Source organism: Pan paniscus, chromosome 11 (genome assembly GCF_029289425.2).
Source record: "Pan paniscus chromosome 11, NHGRI_mPanPan1-v2.0_pri, whole genome shotgun sequence".
Lineage (NCBI taxonomy): Eukaryota > Metazoa > Chordata > Mammalia > Primates > Hominidae > Pan > Pan paniscus.
In genome coordinates, this window is record NC_073260.2 from 51,808,834 (window position 1) to 51,831,428 (window position 22,595).

General features: G+C 45.6%; 1 protein-coding gene across 2 annotated transcripts in view; it reads right to left on the reverse strand.

Moving 5' to 3' along the window:
- Positions 1 to 22,595, reverse strand: part of DAPK1 (death associated protein kinase 1) — a 205,942-nt gene that overhangs the window by 93,330 nt on the left and 90,017 nt on the right. For both annotated transcript variants that reach the window (XM_003806677.5, XM_063594365.1), the window contains exon 2: positions 6,447 to 6,668. In XM_003806677.5, coding sequence (XP_003806725.1) covers positions 6,447 to 6,668 — 222 coding nt within the window. The remainder of the gene's footprint in view (positions 1 to 6,446; positions 6,669 to 22,595) is intronic.

Consider the following 22,595-nt stretch of genomic DNA (forward strand, 5'->3'; position numbering starts at 1 on the left):
AATAGCTCAGTGTGGTGCCACACACCTGTAATCCCAGCTACTCAGGAGGCAGAAGTGGGAGAATCACTTGAGCCCGGGAGTTCAAGGCTGCAGTGAGCTATGATTGCACCACTGCATTCCAGCCTGGGTGACAGAATGAGACCCTATCTCAAGAAAAAAACCAAAAAGTCAATTCTGAGCTGGGCCCAGTGGCTTACACCCCAGTCCCACCTACTCAGGAGGCTGAGGCAGGAGAAGCGCTTGAGTGCAGGAGCTTGAGGCCAGCCTGGGTAACATAGGGACACCCTGTCTCTAGGAAAAATAAAATTAAATAAAAATGCAAATGCCTAGGTCCCACCCCAAACCCACTGAATACAAAACTCTGGAAGCCTGTCAAATAGTCAAACAAGCCCTTCAGGCAATTCTGATGCATGCTAAAGTTTAAGAGCCATTGTTTTAAACTGTACATTTTTTTAAAAAATCATTTTATAATGCTAAGTGTGCATCTTGCCCTTCCCATAGAATCACTAACCCTTTGAGGCAGTCTTTCTCATGTTACTTCTCCTATAGTAGTGATCAACTTATTGCTTACATAAAACAGGCTAGAATTTGGAAGTCTGTGCTAGATAAAGTATGTGCTCACATACTTACAAAGTATGTGCTAGATAAAGTATGTGCTTACATAAAACAGGCTAGAATTTGGATTGTGTACAAGACACACAATCTTCAGATGTTTTATTTTGTCTGTTCGTGAATACTATGAACTGACTGCCAATATTAAAAATCTAGATTACAGACTTTTCCTGAAAAAACTGGAAGAGCTGACAACACTGAATCCAAAATTACACACAGGAACAATCAACTGATTGGTGGCTGTCCCTTCGGGGTGGGGCCTCAGGGCTCCAGTGGGCCACAGTCTCCACAGCTGGTGCATCCCTGACACTGAGGCTTCATGGAGGCCAACCATCCTCATTTACATTGTATGCCTAGCCCCTAAGGGCACTTGGGTTTGAACAATGGCTGGGCAGACAACAGCTAGACAGAAAAATGCATAACTATCCACAGACCAAAATACCTAGCTGTTTCTGAGCAGCAAGTTTAGGAATGGAAAGCTAGAAGCCAGGGCTGCTAATGAACAATGCCACACACTTTAGAAATAGCATCGACTTTAAGTTCTGTGAGTTTGGCTTCGCCCTTCACCAGATAACAAGGCGAGTTATGAAACGATTCAAGCACTGAAGGTGAAAGTTTTGTAGTGGCTTGCCCGTGTGATGATGTGTGGGTGAGCTGCAACACAGTAAGAAGAAATTTTGGTATTGGCACGACTTCATTAGAGAACAATGGGACGTGGAGGACATGAAATCTGAAATCGTGATTTTAAGAAATCACATTTACCTCCTTCAGGTATATGCTATGCTGAGCTGCAATGACAGATCCTCTGTGAATGATTCTCCAGTGAAGCAAGTGGGGGAAAAACACATGACTTTAAAGCGACTTTCAGGCTTGCAAAAATGGTAAAGGGCAGATCCTGGACTGGGATTTGACAACTGCACCATTAATGCAGATCCCAAATAGTTTCTGTACAAAGGACAGCAAAGATACCTTTTTGGGTCAGTGGCAGTGGTTCACAAAATACCAAGAGAAGGGGTAGTTTGGGATGTTTATTTCAGTGGGAAGGATGGGCATGGAGTCTGGAGGACAGAACTCACATATATAAGGTAGAGACAGGCACAAGTCTTCAACAAGGGGACCCGCTTCATCACTAACCCTCAGAGGAAGTTCGACTTGCCGTGGACTTCATGTCAAAGCAGTAAATCCAAAAACTATATCCACACAAAAATTACTGAGCCAGAAGATTCAGACAAACAGCCACTATTACCTCATGGGGTTATATTCTGACAAGTTCTTCATTTTGATTCTCTCCTTAACCACCACTGTACTTCAGCATTCTTAAGAAAGAAAAGTGGAAATGGAATCTGTCACTGATGACTAAAGCTTCTGTTAAAGACATTAGAATTTAGGATGATAATTTTCTCAAAGGCAAAGATGACTGTTTCTCCTGGACAGATTTAATATTTTCAATAGTCTATTAAAAATTATAAAACATAACCTCCAAAACAAGTATAGCAAAAAGAAAAAAAATTATAACACACCTCTTCAAGGAAATGTAAATCTATAAAAAAGGAGACAGACTTCCAAGATAATAGTAAGGGTGCACTTTCTGTTCTTAGGTACTTAGTGCCACTGTATTATCAGGGTTCTCCAGAGAAACACGCATCGTACCGTGCATATGCATCCTACGCATCATATGCATAGGAATTTGCTCACATTATTATGGAAGCTGGCAGGTCCCCAAATCTGCCAGGTGAGTCGGCAAGCTGGCAACTCAGTAGAGCTGCTGGTGTAGTTCCAGCCCAAGCCATCAGGCTCAAGACGCAGGAAGAGCTGACGCTTCAGTTTAAGTCCAAAGGCAAGGAAAAGCCGGTGTCCCAGTTCAAAGCCACGTTAGGCAGGAAAAATGGTCTCCTACTTAGGGTCAGCCTTTTTGTTCTATTTGGGCCTCCCGCTGATTGATGGAGCCACCCACATTCCCGAATGTGTTCTGCTTTATTCAGTCTACTGATTCAAATGCTAATCTCACCCCAAAAACATCCTCACAGGCATGCCGAGAATAATGTCTGACCAAATATCTGGGATCCTCATGGTCCAGTCAAGTTGACACATGAAGGTAACCATCACAACCCCTCAGATGCCTGGGTGGTGAAGAGGCAAAAACAGTCAGCTCCCAGGGGACACTAGAATTTATGAAGAGCAAATAACCAGGGACCTGTCTAGCCCCGTGAAGGAAGTGGCCAGCTCCTAAGGGCCCTCCCGCTCACTCCATCTAAAAGCTGTTCCTAGTGAGATCGCTCAGCTTTCATTTAGGGTCATCATGCAGTTAACAATGTAAAGCTGTATGCCAAGATGCAACTATTAGAAAGCCTACAATTGAAAAACAGTACAGAGCCCCACTGGTGGAGCAATTGGAATTCTCATCCATTGCTGCAGGGACTGTAAAACGGTATGCTCACTTTAGAAGACAGCTTGGCAGTTTCTCATAAAGTTGAACATACATTTACTACACGACCCAGCAATCCCAAGATCTCTAGGTATTTACCGAAGAGAAATAAAAACCTATGCCCACACACAAGTCTGTATGGGAATGTTTGTAGCAGTTTTACTCCTAATTATCAAATACCAGAAACAACCCAAATGGGTGAATGGTTTATAAAAAATCCATACAATGAAATACTACTCAGTAATAAAAACGGACTCACTCTTCATGCACAAATCTCCAATGCATTATGCTGAGTGAAAGAAGCTACTTTCAAACACTTGTATACTGTATGATTCTATTCATTGGACATTTTCAAAACGACAAAACAGTAGTGATATGGTTTGGCTCTGTGCCTCCATCCAAATCTCATGTCGGATTATAATTCCCAATGTTGGAAGAGGGGCCTGGTGGGAGGTGAATGAATCATGGGGGGTGAACTTCCCCCTTGATGATCTCCTGATAGAGTTCTCAGGAGATGTGGTTGTCTGAAAGTGTGTGGCACCTCCCCCTTCTCTCTCTCTTCCTCCTGCCGGCCATGTGAGGATGGCTCTTGCTTCCCCTTTACCTTCTGCCATCATTGTAAGTTTCCTGAGGCCTCCCCAGCCATGCTTCCTGTACAGCCTGCAGAACCATGAGTCAATTAAATCTCTTTTCTTCACAAATTACCCAGTCTCAGGTCTGCCTTTATAGCAGTGTGAGAATGGACTAATACAAACAGTAATGAAGACCAGCTCAGGGCTTGCCAGGGGTTAGGCAGTAGAGGGCAGGCGTGAAGGGATAGTATTAATACAAGGGGTACTGAAATATTTAGGGGTATGAGAACTGTTCTGAGTCCCAGTTAGAGTGCTGGTTACATGATTTACATGCGTTAACTTTCATAGAATGACACAACCCTCCTCCAACACTATATTTGCTGTATTATAAATAAAATTTTTACATAATCAAATGGTAAAAAAATAATTGTATGCCACCCAATTTAGGCACAGAGTAAATGCACCTAATGGGAACTATCTATGAACTGGGGTCAGACAACAGATGTTGAATGCACAATATGTACATGCAGAGAGGCACAAGAGGGGCAGTGACTCATAGGCATCGCTCAAATATTTTAGTATGAAATGAGGATAAGTGGCATTCTTGAGTCACTGGGCACAACCTGGGAATTATTTGAAAAGACAGAATAGTTGTGATTTGTTATGTTTCTTTTTCCAGGCACTTTGTATGCACTGTCTTAAGGCAGGAAATGTAGGCTTAAAGACAAGAAAGGATTTGCCCTGGATTTTGATCCCAGTTCTGTCTGGTTCCCCAGCCCCCATCTTCACTCTAGGCTGCTGTCTCCCAGGAGCCACATAAAGCCACAGTGAGGATTACACCATGATTTGTCCTTTTTCCTCTGTTGTACCCTAAGCAAGTCCTTAATCTCCTGGCCCCTTAAAGCTCTGTTCTTCCTTTAAAGCCAGAGTTCTCAGTTGCGAGGGTGGGAGGGTACGGGGGAAGCAGGAGATTTTGCCCCCAGGGTACATGTGGCAATGTCTGGATATATTTTTAGTTGTCACAACATGGGGGAAGAGTGCTACTGGAATCTAGTAGGTAGAAGCCAGAGATGCTGCTAAACATTCTACAATGTTTAGGACAGCCTGAAGGAAGAATGATTCAGCCCAAAATGTCACTTGTGCCAAGATTGAGAGCTGCTGATTTGGAAGGGGGGAGGAAGGGAGGAAGGAAGGAGAGAGGAAGGGAGGGAAGGAGAAAAAGGAGGGAGGGAGGGAGGGAGGAAGGAAGGAAAGAAGGAAGGAAGGAGAGAGGGAGGGAGGGAGAGAGAGAGGGAGGAAGGAAGGAAGGAGAGAGGGAGGGAGGGGGAGAGAGAGGAAGGAAGGAAGGAAGGAGAGATGGAGGGAGGGAGAAAAGGAAGGAGAGAGAGAGGGAGGGAGGGAGGGAGGAAGGAAGGAAGGAAGGAAGGAAGGGGAAACGGAGGGAGGGAGAGAGGGAGAGAGGGAGGGAGGGAGGAAGGAGGGAAGGAAGGAAGGAAGGAGAGAGGGAGGGAGGGAGAGACAGAGGGAGGAAGGAAGGGAGAGAGAGAGAGAGGAAGGAAGGGAGGGAGGGAGCATATTAATCTCATCTACCAACCAGCACAGTGTTAGGTATTTAAAAATTCTTATCTCATTTATCTCCCCATAAATCATCTGAGATATTATTAACCCCATTTTATGGTTAAGAAATTTGTAGCTGAGACCCATAAAGAAATGTGCCCAAATCCCAGTGATGAGACAAGATGCTGTGGGGACCGCAGGCACCTGGGATTGCGAAGTGGAGGTACCTGCAGGGTGGCGCCTGGGAGCCGGCCTGGCAGCTCTGCCAACCTTCTCCTCTGGTCTTGAAAATCTCTTCTTACCCCTAAGGTATCTGCAAAGAAGGAGGCCGTTGGATCGCAAAGAAGGGGACTGTTGGATGGGCAAAAGGGCAAATCTGAATTCAAGAGGCTGAATTCAATGGATGGAGCCTGTCATCACTACGAGCCACTGAGGATTGGTTTGTCCTCAAATCTTCTTTGGTTCCATCCGCCCCTCCTCCCTCAAGGCACTCACATCTCGCCTCCATCCCAAAAGCCCGGAGACAGAGCAGATGTGCGCCCCAAGCTGGCTTCCTGTCCTCTCTCGCCAGCATGTGCTGCTGGACTCAGCCACAGGGAGTGGGGCCCCACTCAGCACAGCAGGCAGGAAGCTGGGGACCAGAGGGGTGGGAGAGGGAGATGAGAAACGCCACAGAATAACCTGCCGCGATCAGTTTCCCATAATAACATCCGACGGGCATGGCTTGCCTGAGAAAATCAGCAACTTGCTTTAAAAACAAGTCCTTTTTGAGTGATTCTGGCTCAATTTTACCCATTCATATAATTAGTGTTGATGGAATTAACAGTTAAAAATGGGGTTCGTGCATTTAAGATGGAGGGGGAAGAGATGGGGGGAAGAGATAAAGAGAACAGAGGAAGAAAGGCAGAAAAACAAACAGAGAGAGGAAAGGAATAGAGTGAGAGGGGAGAGGACATATGTTTGAAGCTTAACAGGAAACTCAGAAAACAGATGTGCTGACGGCAAAGATGAACCCCAGAAACTGGTGAACCGCAAGACTGGGAGACCCTCTCGCAAACTGGGTGAAACCACAGTGATGGGAGCTGCTCTTTAGAGTTTGTTCTAGATCCCTGCAGCTGGGTTTCAGGTCAGGCAGCACGGCATTGTTCTCACACACCTCATACAGCAGAACCAATTCCTGATCCCTCTCTTGGGCTCGCTGTGGCGTGGTCCAGCTGGAACAAAGATGCCAGCTGACGCCCACCACACCCTCTCCCCAGCCTGGCCCAGGCGGCACTCACAGTTCCAAGATCAGGATGACGTCCGTCTTGTTCTCATAGACCTCGTGCAGGGTGATGACATTGGGGTGCTGGATCTCCTTCAGGATGCTGACCTCCCGCTCGATGTCCTCGCGGCTCACACCCCGCCGGCTGGACTTAGTCCTCCTTTTCTTGATGAATTTGGCGGCATACTGGAGGCCGGTGCTTTTCTCACGGCATTTCTTCACAACCGCAAACTGTCCACTGAAAAGAGAAGATGGAGGATTCTTTATCGTTCATAAAAAAAACCGGATTTGAGTGAGGATGTGGCATGGTGCAGAGGGGGACAAGAGAACTGTGAATAGGAAAGTTCCAATTGTGGAAAGTAACAAATTAGGTAGGGATGTTTCTTATCATCATTCATTTACACTAAGCCTGTTTCTTTATAAATAATGCTGCAAGGAATACAAACTTTTAAAGTATATTTTATTGAAAGAGTGATCATGTCTCCATTTCTGTCCTCTCCTCCTTCCCTCCCACTTCAGGTCCTGGGACAGCAGCAAGGAGCTCTGTGATCTGACCTCACTTCCAGCAAACTCTTTTCCTGCACGTCTAGTCTCTGAGCCTGAAAAACGAGGGATTGAGACCAGGGAATCGGTAAAAAAAAAAAATATATGAAGTCCTGCCTTCAACAACATATTTCTAGCACCAATATTAACCAATTTAAATACACAGAACAGAAAAAGGTCTATTATTTTGTTTACAATTAAGCGACTGATAAGTCATATGTACCAAATATTTGTTGGTCACTTCTCCAGCATTATCTCCCCTCTCCTCCCGTCTCAAGGTATTTCTACCCAGGGATCTTTGTGGTTCTGGGGAAGCCGATTCCACCCCCAACTGTAAATACGGATCATGTGACCTAGGCTGAGCCAATCAGTCCACTCCATTCTCCTGACCACAATGCCAAGTAAGACCCTTCAGAGGATGCAGAGACACAGGCTTTCTGAGACTCTTTTCTCTTTTGAGTGTGACAGAACCCCCCCACAAAGCCGCTGCCAACTATCTTGGGACCATGAGGAGAGCCACTCTTAGTTTGAAGACAACCACTGCAGAAGCAGAGCCAGTAAAAGGAAAGAAACCAGGTCTGCAGTGACACCATGGAGTCACTGGATCAGCCCTGGCCTGAAACCATCTGCCTGTGATGTTTCAGCGACATAAGCCAATAAATTCCTTTTATGGCTCAAGTCAGTTTGATGGGTTTTCTACTTCTTGCAGAGGAAAGCACCTTAAACGTCACAGCAAATAACCAGATTCCCTTTCCCATATATTAAAGACTGTAATAATAGAACTTGACTCAAAATAATAAGGGGTAGGCAGTAAGTGCGTGAGACGGTGAGAGGTACACAGGCCCCACTGATAGTCAGCGGAACACAACGGAAAGACCCTCCTGGACCCACGCTGGTGCCCTTCGTTCTTCCCTAGTGCCCAAGGAAGGGTCGATTCACCCATCGCAGGATCTGTATGTTTCTTGGGACCTGCTGGATAACTGCTATGTAAAGGATTATCACAGGTATTTTTAGCTGGCTTTATCCTCACACGAAGACAAAAACCAGAGAGAAAAGCAAATTAAGGATAATATTTTGATGTTAAAGAATGGATACTTTAAAACATTACTCATTTACTTTAGCAGTAGGAGGCCAGTGAAGAAGAAACACAGAGAGAAGGATTATCTTTATAGCTGTATCAAATTTTTTGCATGACAGGTTGTTAATACCCGCTTTGCCCCTGCAGCAGGATAGCTGAGAAGCTGAAGAATAAATCACACTGGAATGCCAGCACCGACTGCCTGTAAACTCGCTACCTTAAACAGTTACGGGGTCTATGTAATGACTTCATTACAACCAAAATCCAATTTCTCTGAGGAGTAAAAACCTTCCCTCTATTGTGGGGCGGAGGGTGGCAGAGATGGGGCATACGGAGAGAAGAGGGAAAAGAGCTTGAATTTAAAACACAGTCAGCTGCTTCCTTTAGAGTCCAGGCCCCTCCTTACAAAGATGTTATTGTGTCCCCACCAGGCAGATTCAAAAGGACCCAGGATAGGGAGGCCCAGCCCAGCCCAGCCAACCAACAACCAAGCTGATAGTTCCAGAGGCTGGGCCCATTCATACCTCACACATGGCCAAAGCAACTTGTCTCAGAGACTTACAACTCAAGGCAGACTCAGTAGTTTCAATCATGGTGCTTTAAAATTCAAAACTAAAAAGCCGAGAGAGAGAGAGAGAGAGAGAGAGAAAAACAGAGAGACAGAGAAAGAAAAACCACTTTGGGAGGCCGAGGTGGGTGGATCATGAGGTCAGGAGTTCGAGACCAGCCTGGCCAACATGGTGAAACCCCGTCTCTACTAAAAATACAAAAATTAGCCAGGTGTGGTGGCGCGTGCCTGTAATCTCAGCTACTCAGGAGGCTGAGGCAGGAGAATTGCTTGAACCTGGGAGGTGGAGCTTGCAGTGAGCCGAGATCGTGCCACTGCACTCCAGCCTGGGTGACAGAGCAAAACTCCGTCTCAGGGGGAAAAAGAAAAAAAAAAGAAAAAAGAAAATCCTTCTGGCAGGAGAGTCACAGAGAATTTCAATGCAAGCCTAGATACAAAGACTCTTCCACGTGCGTTTTCACCTCCAAATGTTCTATATTGGAAGTCTCTCCATTTTATTTATGGGAAGATGGTAAGTAAAGGCAGGTTAGCCCTGATGGCAGGATGAAGGCAGGTGCTGAATGTCATGTGTGCTCATGCCCGTGTGAACTGTGGTGCCTTCGTTTACAGCGAAACCTGGGGAAGGGACTCTGTCACCTGACAATGGATCCCTCACTCACACTGCAGGGTCCCCATATGAAAAGTGCTGGCTGGAGGGGATAAGAGCTGGTGGGTAGGAAGGCTCTGTGTGGATGCTGGGGTACTGGCTAACCCTGACTGCAGAGAGTAAAATGAGGGTCTAGAATGAGCTTGAGAAACTTGTTCTAGACCTACTGCAATGTCACCTCTTTTAAGATACCGTTCCCTATTCTTCCCTGACACCCCTAACAATCTATTCCCTTTCCTCCAATCTGCCATATCCCTGAGTCAAAAGAGCACCCCATACCCCTCAGGGGCACCTGCTGTTTTCTGCCCATTCTTGCCTTTCCCACCCTCCCAGACTGCCAATGCCTGGGGGACAAAGGGCTGCCAGGCTCATCTTCACATCTCCTGAGGCCCTGGGTGCAGACCTACTTCATGTAGTCCACGCACAACGCACATATGCTGCAGCTGACGCCTGAATCTATAACCCTGAGAACCCGAGGAGTTAGACAAAGGGTTCTGCATTATAGTTCAACAGAATTGTGTAACGGCTAGGAGCCAGCTGTGTAACCCAAGGTTTATTTAGGACTTAGCCACTCTAGGCCTCAGTTTTCTTATCTGTAGAGTGGGCATAATAAGTGCCTGTCTTGGAGGGAGTAGGATGAAATGAGCGTATGAAGTGTTTAGGACAGCACCTGACCATAGGGAGTCTTCAGTAACTGTTAGCTATTATTAATCTGTGACAACTGGAGTTATTTTCATCAGCACACTGTTGCCTCAGTCTCACAGTGATGCAGTATTACCCCCCAAGTACCTACCTCTCATGACTGCCAGAGAGAAAAGAGCCCTCATAGGACAAAAAAAAAAAAAAAAAAAAAAACAAAGCCCATGACAGGGCTGTACTGTGCTAACGATGTGTACAACTATTGCTAAATCCTCACTCCCTTCCTCCTTTTGCTGCCTGTCCCCACCCAGAGGGTGTGTTGCCACTTATAACTGCTCAGGCAGGCTGGCCCTGGCCTTGGGAGCTCAGAGTCACAAGCTGAGCCAAAGTGCCAGCAGCCAGGCCCACCTGGGGGCCTTTGGGAGCCTTTGTGTGTGATGGGTAAGCCTGTAGGGCATTTCCATAGCACAGTCTCCTCAGGCAGCCAGCAAACTGTGAGGACAGACTCCTGGAGGAGCAGCTCTTCCCTAATCAGAGTAGTTTGCTTTGTGAGGTCTAATTCGAATTGGACTGTTGGTGAATTGCTGCTCCGATCCCTTCCTTCCTGAGCAGCTGGGCCTGGACCCACTTTCCACCCTGGATCGGGACTCCTTTGGGGGGACAGTTCCTCTTCACCCATCCTCTGCCTCCCCAAAGACAACAACAACTTAAAAAAACAGCTTGTGTGTTTACTCTTCTGGTGAGGATTCCTAAATCGTGTGCCCTCAGAGGAATACCGTGATCCAGCTTCAAGGGCGAGCTCAGACAGACCAGGGAGCAAAGCCACTGCCGCAACCACGCTGGGGGCGCTTGTCCCTTCTGCCCCCTCCTCACACCCATGCACTGAGGCCAGTCAGTAATTAACAACGATACGGATGGCTGCATTATTAATTAATTACCATTAATACAGCTGGGGCTGTTCAATGGATGGGGGAAGGTAGCTCTTTACTGGAAAAGAGAAATTCTTTGCATGCTATGACATTTAATTTTGATAAAGCAGTACAAGTGATCCTTATTATTAATGGATTTTGTACTGGTGAATTCACCTACTTAGTAATTTTTTTTTCTTTTCTTGAGACAGGGTCTCGCTCTGCCGCGCAGGCTGTAGTGTGGTGATGCAATCACAGCTCACTGCAGCCTTGACCTCCCGAGCTCGAGCAATCCTCCCACCTTGGCCTCCTGAGCAGCTGGAACTACAGGAGCATATCACCACACCCAGCTAATTTTCTTTTTTTTCTTTTTTGCAGAGATAGAGTCTCGCTCTGTTGCCTAGGCTGGTCTCGAACTCCTGGGCTCAAAGCAGTCCTCCCACCTCAGCCACCCAAAGTGGGGGAATTACAGGCATGAGTCACTGCAGGAGGCATAAAATTTATTTGTAACCTCCAAGTCAATATTTCTGGCACTTTCACAGTCACTTGTGGACATGCACGGATCGTGGAAAATTGGAGAGGATCGTGGAAAATTGGAGAGGCTGCTGCACACGTTCCTAGCTGAAGTCAAACAGCTGCCTTCTTGCTTCGGCTCTCACACCATAATCGAGTGTGCTCTCCGCAGCCCATTTAGTGTCACGTTTTTTATTGGTAATTTCACTGTATACAATGACCCCCAAGTATAGTACTGTGGTGCTGTCTAGTGTTTCTAAGCACAACAAAGCTGTGATATGACTCAGGGAGAGACTATGTGTGTTAGATAAGCTTCATTCAGGCATGCGTAATGTGCTGTTTGCCTTGAGTTCAATGTTAATGAATCACATATATATATACAATGTCTTTAAACAGAAACACACATAAAACAAGGTTGTGCAAAAATGACAAAAATGATTTGACCAGAGACTCACAAGAAGGTAACCCTGGATTTCTCCTAAGAGCAATGGTTTAGTGTTTGCAGTGAATTTCTAGAGAATAACTCTCACACATAATGAAAGTCAACTGTACACCAACTTTTTTTCCCCAAAAAATGCACTAAAATTTTCCATCGTTTAATAACTGACAGAACAGTCTGTTGCATTAGATATAGACATCACATTAATTTTAATATTAAAAACTTTCCACTAAATGTAATAAACATTTATTAACTACTCATGGTCAGATACATACAAAGATAATGAGACACATTCTTCCTTTAATGAGTTTTATATTAAAAAACTTGATTCAAATGTAATCACCGATTTTATTAAAAAGAGGAAACGCACGGCGAAAAGGAGCAAGCTTCATAAAGAACAGGCTGACATCTAATTTCTGTCTGACTCACTGATATATTTAATCTGACTACTACCTCTGCAGTCACTGAAGAAACTGTAACCAGGATCATATGCAAGGCTCTTTACACATATTTCTTTATTAATAATCACAACTCCATGAGATACACATCGTCATCTCTTCTGACCAATAAGAAAATCAGGTCTCAGGGAGATTTTTAAAGATTGTCCTAAATCACTGAGCGAGTAAGTTGCATAACTAAGAAATGAACTCAAACTCAAGTGTATTCGCCTCCAAAGCTCCAGGTACTGAGCCCCATTGCCGTGTGGACCTCGTACATATTATGTTTGTCATACAAGACATCTCACTGTGAAGTTACAGACAGACTCCAGCATCACTCTAGGAAAGTGTTTTGTGAGGGGAAAGCAAAGGGCAGGGGTTTGTGGTTAAATCTGTTTGGGTCATGTTGCCTTCTCCTCCCAGTTGAAGACTCACAAGGTGTTCTAATTAATTAAAACCTTTGCTTTAAGATGCTCTGAGGTGCCATGCAATAAAAGTACAACGTGTTTGTGAATTCAGGAAGCATTCTAGTAACAATCAGAAAGAAACCCAAGTTGATTCTCAAGGTCAAGGCACAAGGATGGCAGCATTCCTGTTTCTGTAGGTCTTCTATAGTTCCTGGTGCCTTAAAAAGAAACCTGTTTAACTTTTGTTTAATCCAGTCAGTTCTTACTGTCAACTTTATTTATTTGTGGGAGGCTCTGTTCACATGGGAGAATGAAGGTGTGGACATACAATGTCAGAGAAGATGCAACATTCAGAATGGAAGGAAAAAGCATAATCTGACTGGACATGACAATTAATGTCTCTGCTGCATAAGCTGGTGCCAAGCCCAGGGTCTAACCTTTTCATTGCTGGCCCTGATCCAGACATGCCATTAGAACAAGTTCTCACCTGGAGCAGGTGGGTGCAGATCCAAAAAATAAAGTGACGAAAACAGCATCTCCTTTTTCACGTTTTTACTTTAAATATGCATCTACCCAGTACATATGCAGTTAAAAATTATTTATGGTAACTAGTATTACGACGAATTCTCTACATTAATGCTGGAAACAGATCTGGTTTAAATCTAACAGCTGATACGTTCCATCTTTATGCTCCTCCCAAGTCTTTGCAATATGGTTTCTCATTAACACAAAATAATTTCTACTTTTGAACTCGTTATCAAATCCCTGGCTCGGTTTTAGTGGTGGTTTATGGGTGATCTATTTTTGCAGAAGACTTTTGCTGCCAGAGTAGCAGGCAGCTTGAATTCTGCCAGAATATTAGAATTACAGGTTGTAGGTAAGGGGTGAGGAACAGAAACGGTTTCTCAAGGATGAGTTAACATCTGATAATAATTCACATTTACAGCAGGAGATAAGACCCTGAGGGTTTACAGACTAGAGGAGAGACAAGCATGAAATACTTCACTGTGGGAAGAGGAAAAAAGGGGACGCAGTTGCTGTTGCAGAGAGGGTGCAGTTAGGAGACCCCTGCCCAAGCTGGCCTCCTAGGCTGTGCCCTGAAGGCTGAGCGTGAGTCAGGAGTGGAAGAAGGTGTGTGTTTAGGGACAGGGTTTCCGAGAGGAGGAACAGTGTGAGCAGAGGCAGGAAGGCATCAAAGAGCCTACTTCGTATTTCTAGAGGAAGAGAGGAGCGGCAGGGAGGCATCAGGTCAGACACACAAACAGGGCCCTGTGCAGATGGAGCAATGTCAGCCCCAGCTCTGCCAATAACTTGAGAAAGCAGGAGGCCTCTGTGAGCCTCAGTTTCCCCATCTGTGCAAGTATGATGACAACATGAAATGAGGCCATGCATGTGAGTGCACACTGTTTTCTCTAAACACATCAAGCACATGGAAAGGATGAAAATTACCAAGCTGTCTAAGCTTCGTGAACTTCTCAGAGAAGCCAAGAAGACAGGATTTCAGGAGCTGAAAAGCAGCACCAAACTTCTCCTTGACATTTTTCTATGCAACAACTTTGAAATCTAAATGTTAAGTCTCTACATTTTTCCCCCCATTGGAACTCAACAAAGCTATTTTCATTTCGGATGGAGACGTATTTGGTTTGCCTCCTTAGGTCCTCAAAGGCCCCTACAGCTTTGCTTAGATGCTGAAGCTTTCAGCTGGAAGTAGGTGATGGGAAGCAGACAGCACCTTCCAAAGATGGATTCAGCTGTCTTTCTATCCCACATGCTCTCTTGAGTGTGACCCTCCAGTCTCTAACCCTTGAATCTGAGCAGGCACCAGTAACTTGCCTAACCCACAGGATGTGGCAGAAGTGATCCTGGAACTTCCGCCTGAGTTCTTAGAAGCTCCCTCTTGGAAGCCAACCAACATGCTGGGAGAAGCCCAGGCTGTGTGGAGAGGTCGCATGCAGTTGCTCCTGCCCGCAGCTCCAGCTGAGCTGACAGCAGCTGTGAGAGGCCAGGCATGTGCGTGAGCCGTCATGGACATCTGGGCCATCAAGTCTTCAGATGGCTATAGGTCCAGCCAACCTCTCAATGCGACCACCTGAGAGACCCAGGCAAAACCCCCTAAGCTGGGTCCAGGCAGCCCACAGAAGCATGAGAGTTAAGAGATCATGATAAACTGTTATTTTCAGCTACCACGTTTTGGAGTGGTTTGTTACGCAGCAATGGGTCAGCAGAACAGCACTGAAGAATCTGGGATGGTGGGTTTAACAGATCACCCCAGAAGCTGTGCAGAGGAAGGACTCAACACAGAAGGTGACTAGGTCACAAGCAGCCTCACAGGAGAGCATGGGAAAGGAGTGAGGGTGTCCAAACCACCCTGAATGCAGGCCCTGTCCCAGGCTCAGAAAAACGGGCCCTCTCATCCCATCAGCACGCATGGACTCACTTTTCAAGTTCTCTGCTTCTCATCATGGCAACAATTTCCCACCTTTCAAGGAAAGTGCTGCATCATTTAGGAGGGACCTCAACACAAACAACAAAACCCAAAGACCCTCACTGAGCTGTCTTCAGTGTTCTGGCTGGGCAGGGCTTATTGCTGGCCTCCAACTTTACCTTCCCCAGTCTCTGCGGTGAAGCAGATCTCCACCCTGGGAAACACACAAATCCCAAATGCTATACACGATCCAGTAAATGCAGCTACCTAATCTTCCTCCTGCCTGGTGTGAATGCCCAGTGCGTACCTATACTGACTTCACCTTTAGCAGAACGCATGTGAAGAGGAAACACTCTCCCTGCACCTTCAGCGGGAACCCCTTCTTTGATCCTAACCCCAACATGTTCACAGATTTCAGCACAGGATGAAGGCAAACCCTGTATGGGAACTCAGTACTTCAGCACCAAGTGGTACACAATTGCCTTGGAATGTAGCCCACACCTGGAGTTGTTCTCTTTCTGCCCTTCGAGAAGCTACGAGGCAGAGGAAAGCAATACTTTTTACCAAAAAAAAAAAGCAAAGCAGGTGATTTTTAAAAAATTATTATTATCATGAAAAAAAAGTACAACCCTCCAAAAACTATTTTAAACTAATACAAGGGCTCGGTTAAATGGGCTGTGATTTGTAGAGCAAGCGGCTCAGGTTGCCACGGCACCAACAGGGAGAAGCAGAGTTTACTGAGGGGATAAACAGCAGTCCGTCACCCTGGGAACCAGAACAACACACAGAGGTAGGAAAGAGATGCAGAAAGAGAAGGGCGAACAGCGCAATGGGCCAAGGAGAGCAGAGGAGAGGTCGGTCCCTTGGCGAAAGCATCCTCCCAAGGACAAGGTCTCCTGGAAGACTGCAGAGGAGAAGAAGGTGGCATAACCGAGGACCCAAGGCCAGCGTGGGTCGGGCTCCACGCACTGGTTTGGTATTGCAAGTGGGGACAAGGAAACCAAATATGCTGAGAGTCAGGTAGCTCAAGATACCTCTTTATCATTAAGAAATTTACAAACCAGAGCGGCTGAGGATTAAACTGAGGGGAGATTAGAAAGATAGCAGTGGGTGCCTTCATTCACTCCCCCTTGATCCTATGATATCTCTTTGCAGGAGGAAGGTCCAAGATCCATCTGGAAGAATATTTCCCAAAGTGGGTCTCTGGAGCTCATATAAAGAGATGCTGCTTGGAGAAAGGGAGTCATGGCCAAGCAAGTTTAAGCAAAAGTAGGTAAACAGAGTCACAACAGGGTGCTCTATGCAGGACTCAGCTAACTGGCCCTTTCCACGAGGGGCAATAGCATTCGGCATTTCATATGGTTTGGGGTTGCTGTTAACCACAAAACCTTTTTCCTTCCTTACATATTTTTGGTTTTGAAGCATTTTGAAGTCCAGTTTTCTTGGGAAGGTGTGCTTTGGTCCTCTCTCCCAGTTAAACAGGCAGCTTCCTGGAAGTGGACTCTATATTCACTGTTTCCTTTGCATTTTCAACACTTTCAGATTATTCCCTAAGGCAGGATGCCAATCACAGTGCCTGCTCCTTCATGGTCTGGAAGAACCAAGCACAGAGTTGGAGGTGGGAGGTGCCCAGGTGGATTCAGACCTTCCTGGGACTGACCCATTAGAAGGGTGTGGACCAACTGACTCAGGCCTGGGAGAGGAGGCCACTCACCTCCTCAGGCCTGGTGCTCCTTCTGCCTCCTTCTGGCTACTGGTGAAAGGGTTGCTTAGAGGTCACAGGCAAATCTATGATGGATTCAGCCCTCTTCACCACTTGAGACTGGCAAAGGATTTGGAGTTTTTCTTTTATTTCAGGTAGGCAGTGGGGCTGGGTATTTTGGGTGGCAACTGAGAGCAGATGGACTGGGTATAGAGAGCACAGTAAATACTGGCCATGACAGCTACCTCCAAGGAAGAGCATGGTGGTGACAGGAAGGAGCCTGGAGCCTGGCAGACTCCTTAGAGCAGAGTCCTGAGCCTAGAGATGCACCACTGCCTTCCTCTAGGCCCAGTTCCTTCACTTTCTGGGACTCACTGCCATAGTGAATCCTACATGCTTCAGATATGGTCTATGACTTCAGGAATTTACTAACAAGACACGTCAGTGCAACAGACTTGCAAGTGCCCAGTGGGCGGTGTGCAGAGTCAGCAGGGGCCCTGGCTCCAGCTAAAGGATACGTGAACTGCACCCACTTTACTCAGCACCATCCCTAGGACCTAACACAGAACACCTGCCTGCTGCTTGCTGTTCGTTTGTGTCTGTAAAGCCACAAGGGAAAGGAAGGAAGAAAGTAAGTGTTGGGAAAGCATAACTTGATACAATCTAAACAGGGCCTTTGGTGGATCAGACAAAACAAACAAAACAAACAACAACACTCCATACGTTTTCTCCAAATATAGTAAACCCTACATCAGAATCATAGCTGAACTCTGAGTCCAGTTTTATGGAGACTAAAATGCCCTTATACAGAAAGGGTAGCTACAGATTACTGTTATGCCAGGATCAGCTGCTCCATTTCAATGAATGCTGACCACACTGGATGACTGGAGGTCAGAGCTTCCTGCCCCAAGACCCCAGTTGAGCCCCCTGGCTCTCGAGTGGTTCTGGTCAGCTCCATGTTTGATCACTTTGACTTCAACATTCTATTGCCCTGAGCCAATCCCATCATTTGATCATCCTGACTTTGTCATGTAATCCCCTTTCAGCCAGTGAGTCAAAGTTAACTGGACCATAAGGAATGATTTGTTCTCAACTTGGCAAGCTGCTCTCGGCTGAAAAAAAATTGACAAAGAAGGCAGGAGGTTCATATAACTTCACGGGGAAAGAGAAGACAAACAAAAAGCTAAGCTGAAGTTCCTTATTCCATGGCCAAAAGAAGAAGAAGAAAGTCAGATATGTTCAGGGTGCTAAGATTCAAGACGGGGAAGAACCAGCTAAAGGGAAAGAGAAAGGACAGAGCTTGGTAGTCTGATGGCATAGGTCATTACCGTGCAAATACTCTACTAAATTGCCCAGATTAAAATACGAATTGTGAGATACTCTCCTCCAATATTCACCCTGCTCAGTTCTGGAGCATGAGAGGAATAACAAAGAAAGATGAACAAAGAAAGATGTCTAAATATTTACATGGTTTCTCCTCTTGATTTAAGTCAAGATATTATTTGCCTGCATGTTTTTAAAGGGTAGGTTTGGGACCCTCTGTCATGCTTTGTCATTGGAAGAATTAGCTCCACCTTACACCGGGAAGTCTGCTCTGAACTGACGAAGAGTTTGCACTCAGTGTCTTGGGAGAAATTCAAATATTCCTGGCACTGGCACTATGTGGCATTTAGTGCAGTTGGGTGGCCAACATGCTTGGGAGACACCCTGCTCTGGAGACTGAATACAACTGAGGGTAGCCAAGCTTCTTTGGGGTCTTCCGTGTCTGGGGTTGCAAGAGTCACAGGCCCAGGTCTCAGGGAGGCAGTGAGTGGCTGTCTGGCTGTCAGCCCAGCAAAGAAGAATCCTTTTTACAGTGCTCTAGGCCAAGCCATTTCCCATGATGTCTACAGATCTGTCACCTTGGCTCTGAACCAAGTGGGGACTCACCTCGTGGAGGAAGTCTAGGGGGAGGAGAAAATGGGGAGGGGACCGCAGGGTCACTTCAGGGCAGGCAAGAAGAGGCTGGCAGGGAAAGGCACTGCTGGAGTTACCTGAAGTGACAGCCACTCAGATAAAACTGAAAGATGATAAGTTAAAGAGAAACCGGAGCTCCCGGGAAGCCTGAGTATTCTCTCAGTGGAAGCAGAACTCCCTGGAAGTCAGCCACGAGGCTGACCTCACCCCCGCGGCCCGATCCGAGCAAGCATGCAGCTTATCGTGAGAGCCAGGGCAAGACTGTATCCACCACGGCCAGGACAGTAAAGAGACTGATGGCGTTAACTCTCGGAAGTGCCACTTTTGAAGAGAATGTGTTACTAATTAAGTCTCAGGTCAAACACTAAACAAAATAAAATACAATTTGTGCGAATGCGGTTTGGAGTTGGTATCTCCTGAAGCAGGGATTGTAAACCCGATGACCTTTCCATGGAGCACTGCTTCCAAAAAAGTGTGGAATATGACTTCTATGGGACATGAGGTGATCATCACTGGGGGGCTTTAGAAGCTTTGTGGATGGAAACATAATCCCCTGGCAGAGAAGGGGGTGAAATGGGAAGTCCACTAGTGGGCGAGAAGGAGGAATGACCTCTCCTACAGCCCATGCTGTGGTTGGGTGGGAAGCCCTTCCTCTTGCTGGGTTTCCTCATCATCATCTGCAGTGGGCTGGGGGCTAAGGAGCTCTATACCCCTCCCAGCATGGGTGGCCTTGGACCCTGCAGAGCTGGGGTCAACATGGTCTTGTCACTTGGATCAAGAGGCTGTGCTTGTCTGCAGTGATAGGGAAACACTGAGGTCAGACAGCCTGGCCTGTTTAAAGAATCCACCATGCTCAGCATAATGGGGCCTAAAGGAAATGGTGGCAATGGCCCTGGAGCGGAGGACGGTCTACCAGGGAAGCAGGGATGCCTCTAGTTACACGTGTATCACCACAGGCCCCCTGTTTAGACTTTCTACTCCAGGGTACTGACTTCCACAGGGCTCTGCAATGCCTCCAGAAATGAAGGCAACTGGACTTCCAGGTGAAGAGATTGCTTCACGGTGGAGGTAAGCTCTGAGCACAAGAGGCTGGCTACAAAGCTGTACAATCTTAATAAATCAGAATCTGCAGCTTACTTTCCACTTAATGGGTGCATGAATGCAAAATAACAGAACTCATTTTTCCAGCTACTTCATCATTTGTTAGACATGAGATAGAACTGGTTTGTTGAGTTTACATTTTAATTTCCTTCATAGTGACCCACCAATGCATTAGCTTTTAAAAAAATTTTTAATCACCCTGGTATATAGGATTCTGTCTGAAAAAATTGATACCACTTTTGAATCCCCAGAGCCTAACATAGTATATTGGAGAAATTTTTAGTATTAATACATGTTGACTCAATGCTTTATGGGTTCCTAAATTTATATGCTGACTACCTATCTGTTTAAATTGTTTCCACTGACTTTCTGAACATGGAAAAACAATTGCTCCACCACTGAAAAACATCATGCAAGATGTCCATCATTTGCTTTAAGAACATCCTGGCCCAGGGCAGTCCACATGCGTTTACTTTTCTCATTTACTGGGCTCTAATTATTTTACTAAGCCCCAACTGGCCCTGTGGGAGCTGCCTACATGCTTTTAGAAGCCTAAGGGACAACTGGTGTATTTCAGATCCTGTACATTCATCTGAAAAGCAAAAGTACAGGACGGACCTCACATGGGCCATTAACTTCAGGGCAATTCTCCTGGTCTCCTAGAGGCTAATTGCTTTGACTAAGCAGTTGCCTTCAGCCATAACTTCAGGTAACTGGGTAGATTCCCTAATTGGAGCATAACCTATTTTGTAAATAAGAATTTTTCATAGTCATCGAGTAATTTGTAATTGGCCCTTGAAAGGATAATGCAGTTTGTTAACTCCATGAGGTCAGATTTCTAAAAATTGGGAAACTGAAAAGTAGGACTCAAGGTCTTGTATGAATACAACAGAATGGCACAAATAGATGGGGTGCAGTGGCTCACGCCTGTAATCCCAGCACTTCGGGAGGCTGAGGTGGGAGAATTCCTTGAGCCTGGGAGTTCAAGACAAGCCCTGGCAACATAGTGAGACCCCATCTCTATAAAAAATTTTTAAAAATTAGCTGGGCTTGTGGTACACGCCTGTATTCCTAGCTACTTAGGAGGCTGAGGTGAGAGGATGGCTTGAGCCCGGGTGCTACAGGCCACAGTGAACCACAATCATGCCACTGCGTTCCAGCCTGGGTGACAGAGTGAGACCTGTCTCAAAAAATAAAAAAAAAAATTTTTTAAGTAGCACAGATTATTCAGGAAGCCTCAAAGAACTGAGAATTGGAAAAGAAAAAAAATTCCAAAACTTAAGTTCAGTTCTGAGAAAGATGGATGGAAAAGGGTTAAAATGGCTGATCAGAGTTGAAGGTGGAATAGGAATATAGGACACAAAATTAGGCAACCCTTTTAGCTTCCTTTTTCTTTTCTTTTCTTTTCTTTTTTTTTTTTTTTTTGAGGCCAATGATCTGCACTTGGGAAAGCATCAGGAAAACACTGTTAAGGTGGAAGCAAAGCTTGAAGTAAGAAAAGAGATAATAAAAGATTGCCTGTTAGGTATTTTTTAAAAAAATTCGAGTCTCCACGTCTGAGTAAGTTAAGTCACAGTGTGGCAGAAGCAATCTCCTATCATTGCTGGCAATCATAGGCAAATACTAATGCGTGAAGCCATATTGATGTTCAAAGGGAACCAAATTGGAGCCCACTCCAAGATTAATTGGCTTATTAATTCCTAGAAAACGTCAAGAATCAACTTTTGATCTGATGAATTAGAAATACTTAGCAAATGGTCAATGAGTAGCAAGAACTTTCCCCTTGCCCCAATTGGGTCGTAAGAAAAGTAGAATGGCAACGGATATAGATTTTAAAAGTGTTTTGATGTCACCGAGGCCTGTGACCTCATTTTTCATGATATTTTGGTGGATGAAATGTGAATCACCATATGGTAGATTTTGGTGAGTGGAGTGCAGGCTCCTGTATTTATGCTGTGTCCTCAATAAGGTATTTTTCAGGACATCCTGGCCCTGATACTTCATTCAATATGTCATATGGAAGCATATTTATCACACTTTTGAATGGCTAAGACAGCCAAAGAGGAATGGCTAATATACTCACTGACAGAACTTGGAATCTAAATTCTCCCAAGAGGCTGAATAATCAAATTTGCAAAAGGAATAAATAGGAATTTCTGTATTTGGGTTCAAAGAAATGAACCTCACAAGTACAGGATTGGGGAGGCCTAGCACAATAGCAGTTCATATAAAAAAAAAGTACTTGATGGTGCTAGCTGACCTGTCTAGTGTCACAAATGACACAAGTGTAATCTCCCTGCTGATGGTGTGAATGCAGCCCCTGGTGAGTTTAAGGGGTGCTGTGCTCCTGTGCTCGAGTCTGGGCGCTTCACTTAGTGGGAAAGATGCTGATTATATACATGGCAGTCAAGGGAGGACAAGCACAATAAAGAAGCTTTTGCTTCTGGGCATGAGAACTGTCCATATCGGAAAGGTGGTGGAGGAAATTAGACCATCTGCCATGAATTCAAAAACGTGTTTCAGCATCAAGTGGGAGGCTGGACTATGGTCTCTAAGAGTCCTTCCAACCTTAAGATGCTCTGTACTGGCTGGGTGCAGTGGCTCACGCCTGTAATCCCAGCACTTTGGGAAGCCAAGGTGGGAGGATCACCTGAGGTCAGGAGTTCGAGACTAGCCTGACCAACATGGAGAAACCCCGTCTCTACTAAAAATACAAAAAAAAAAAAAAAAAAAAAAATTAGCCAGGCGTGGTGGTACATGCCTGTAATCCCAGCTACTTGGAAGGCTGAGGCAGGAGAATCAC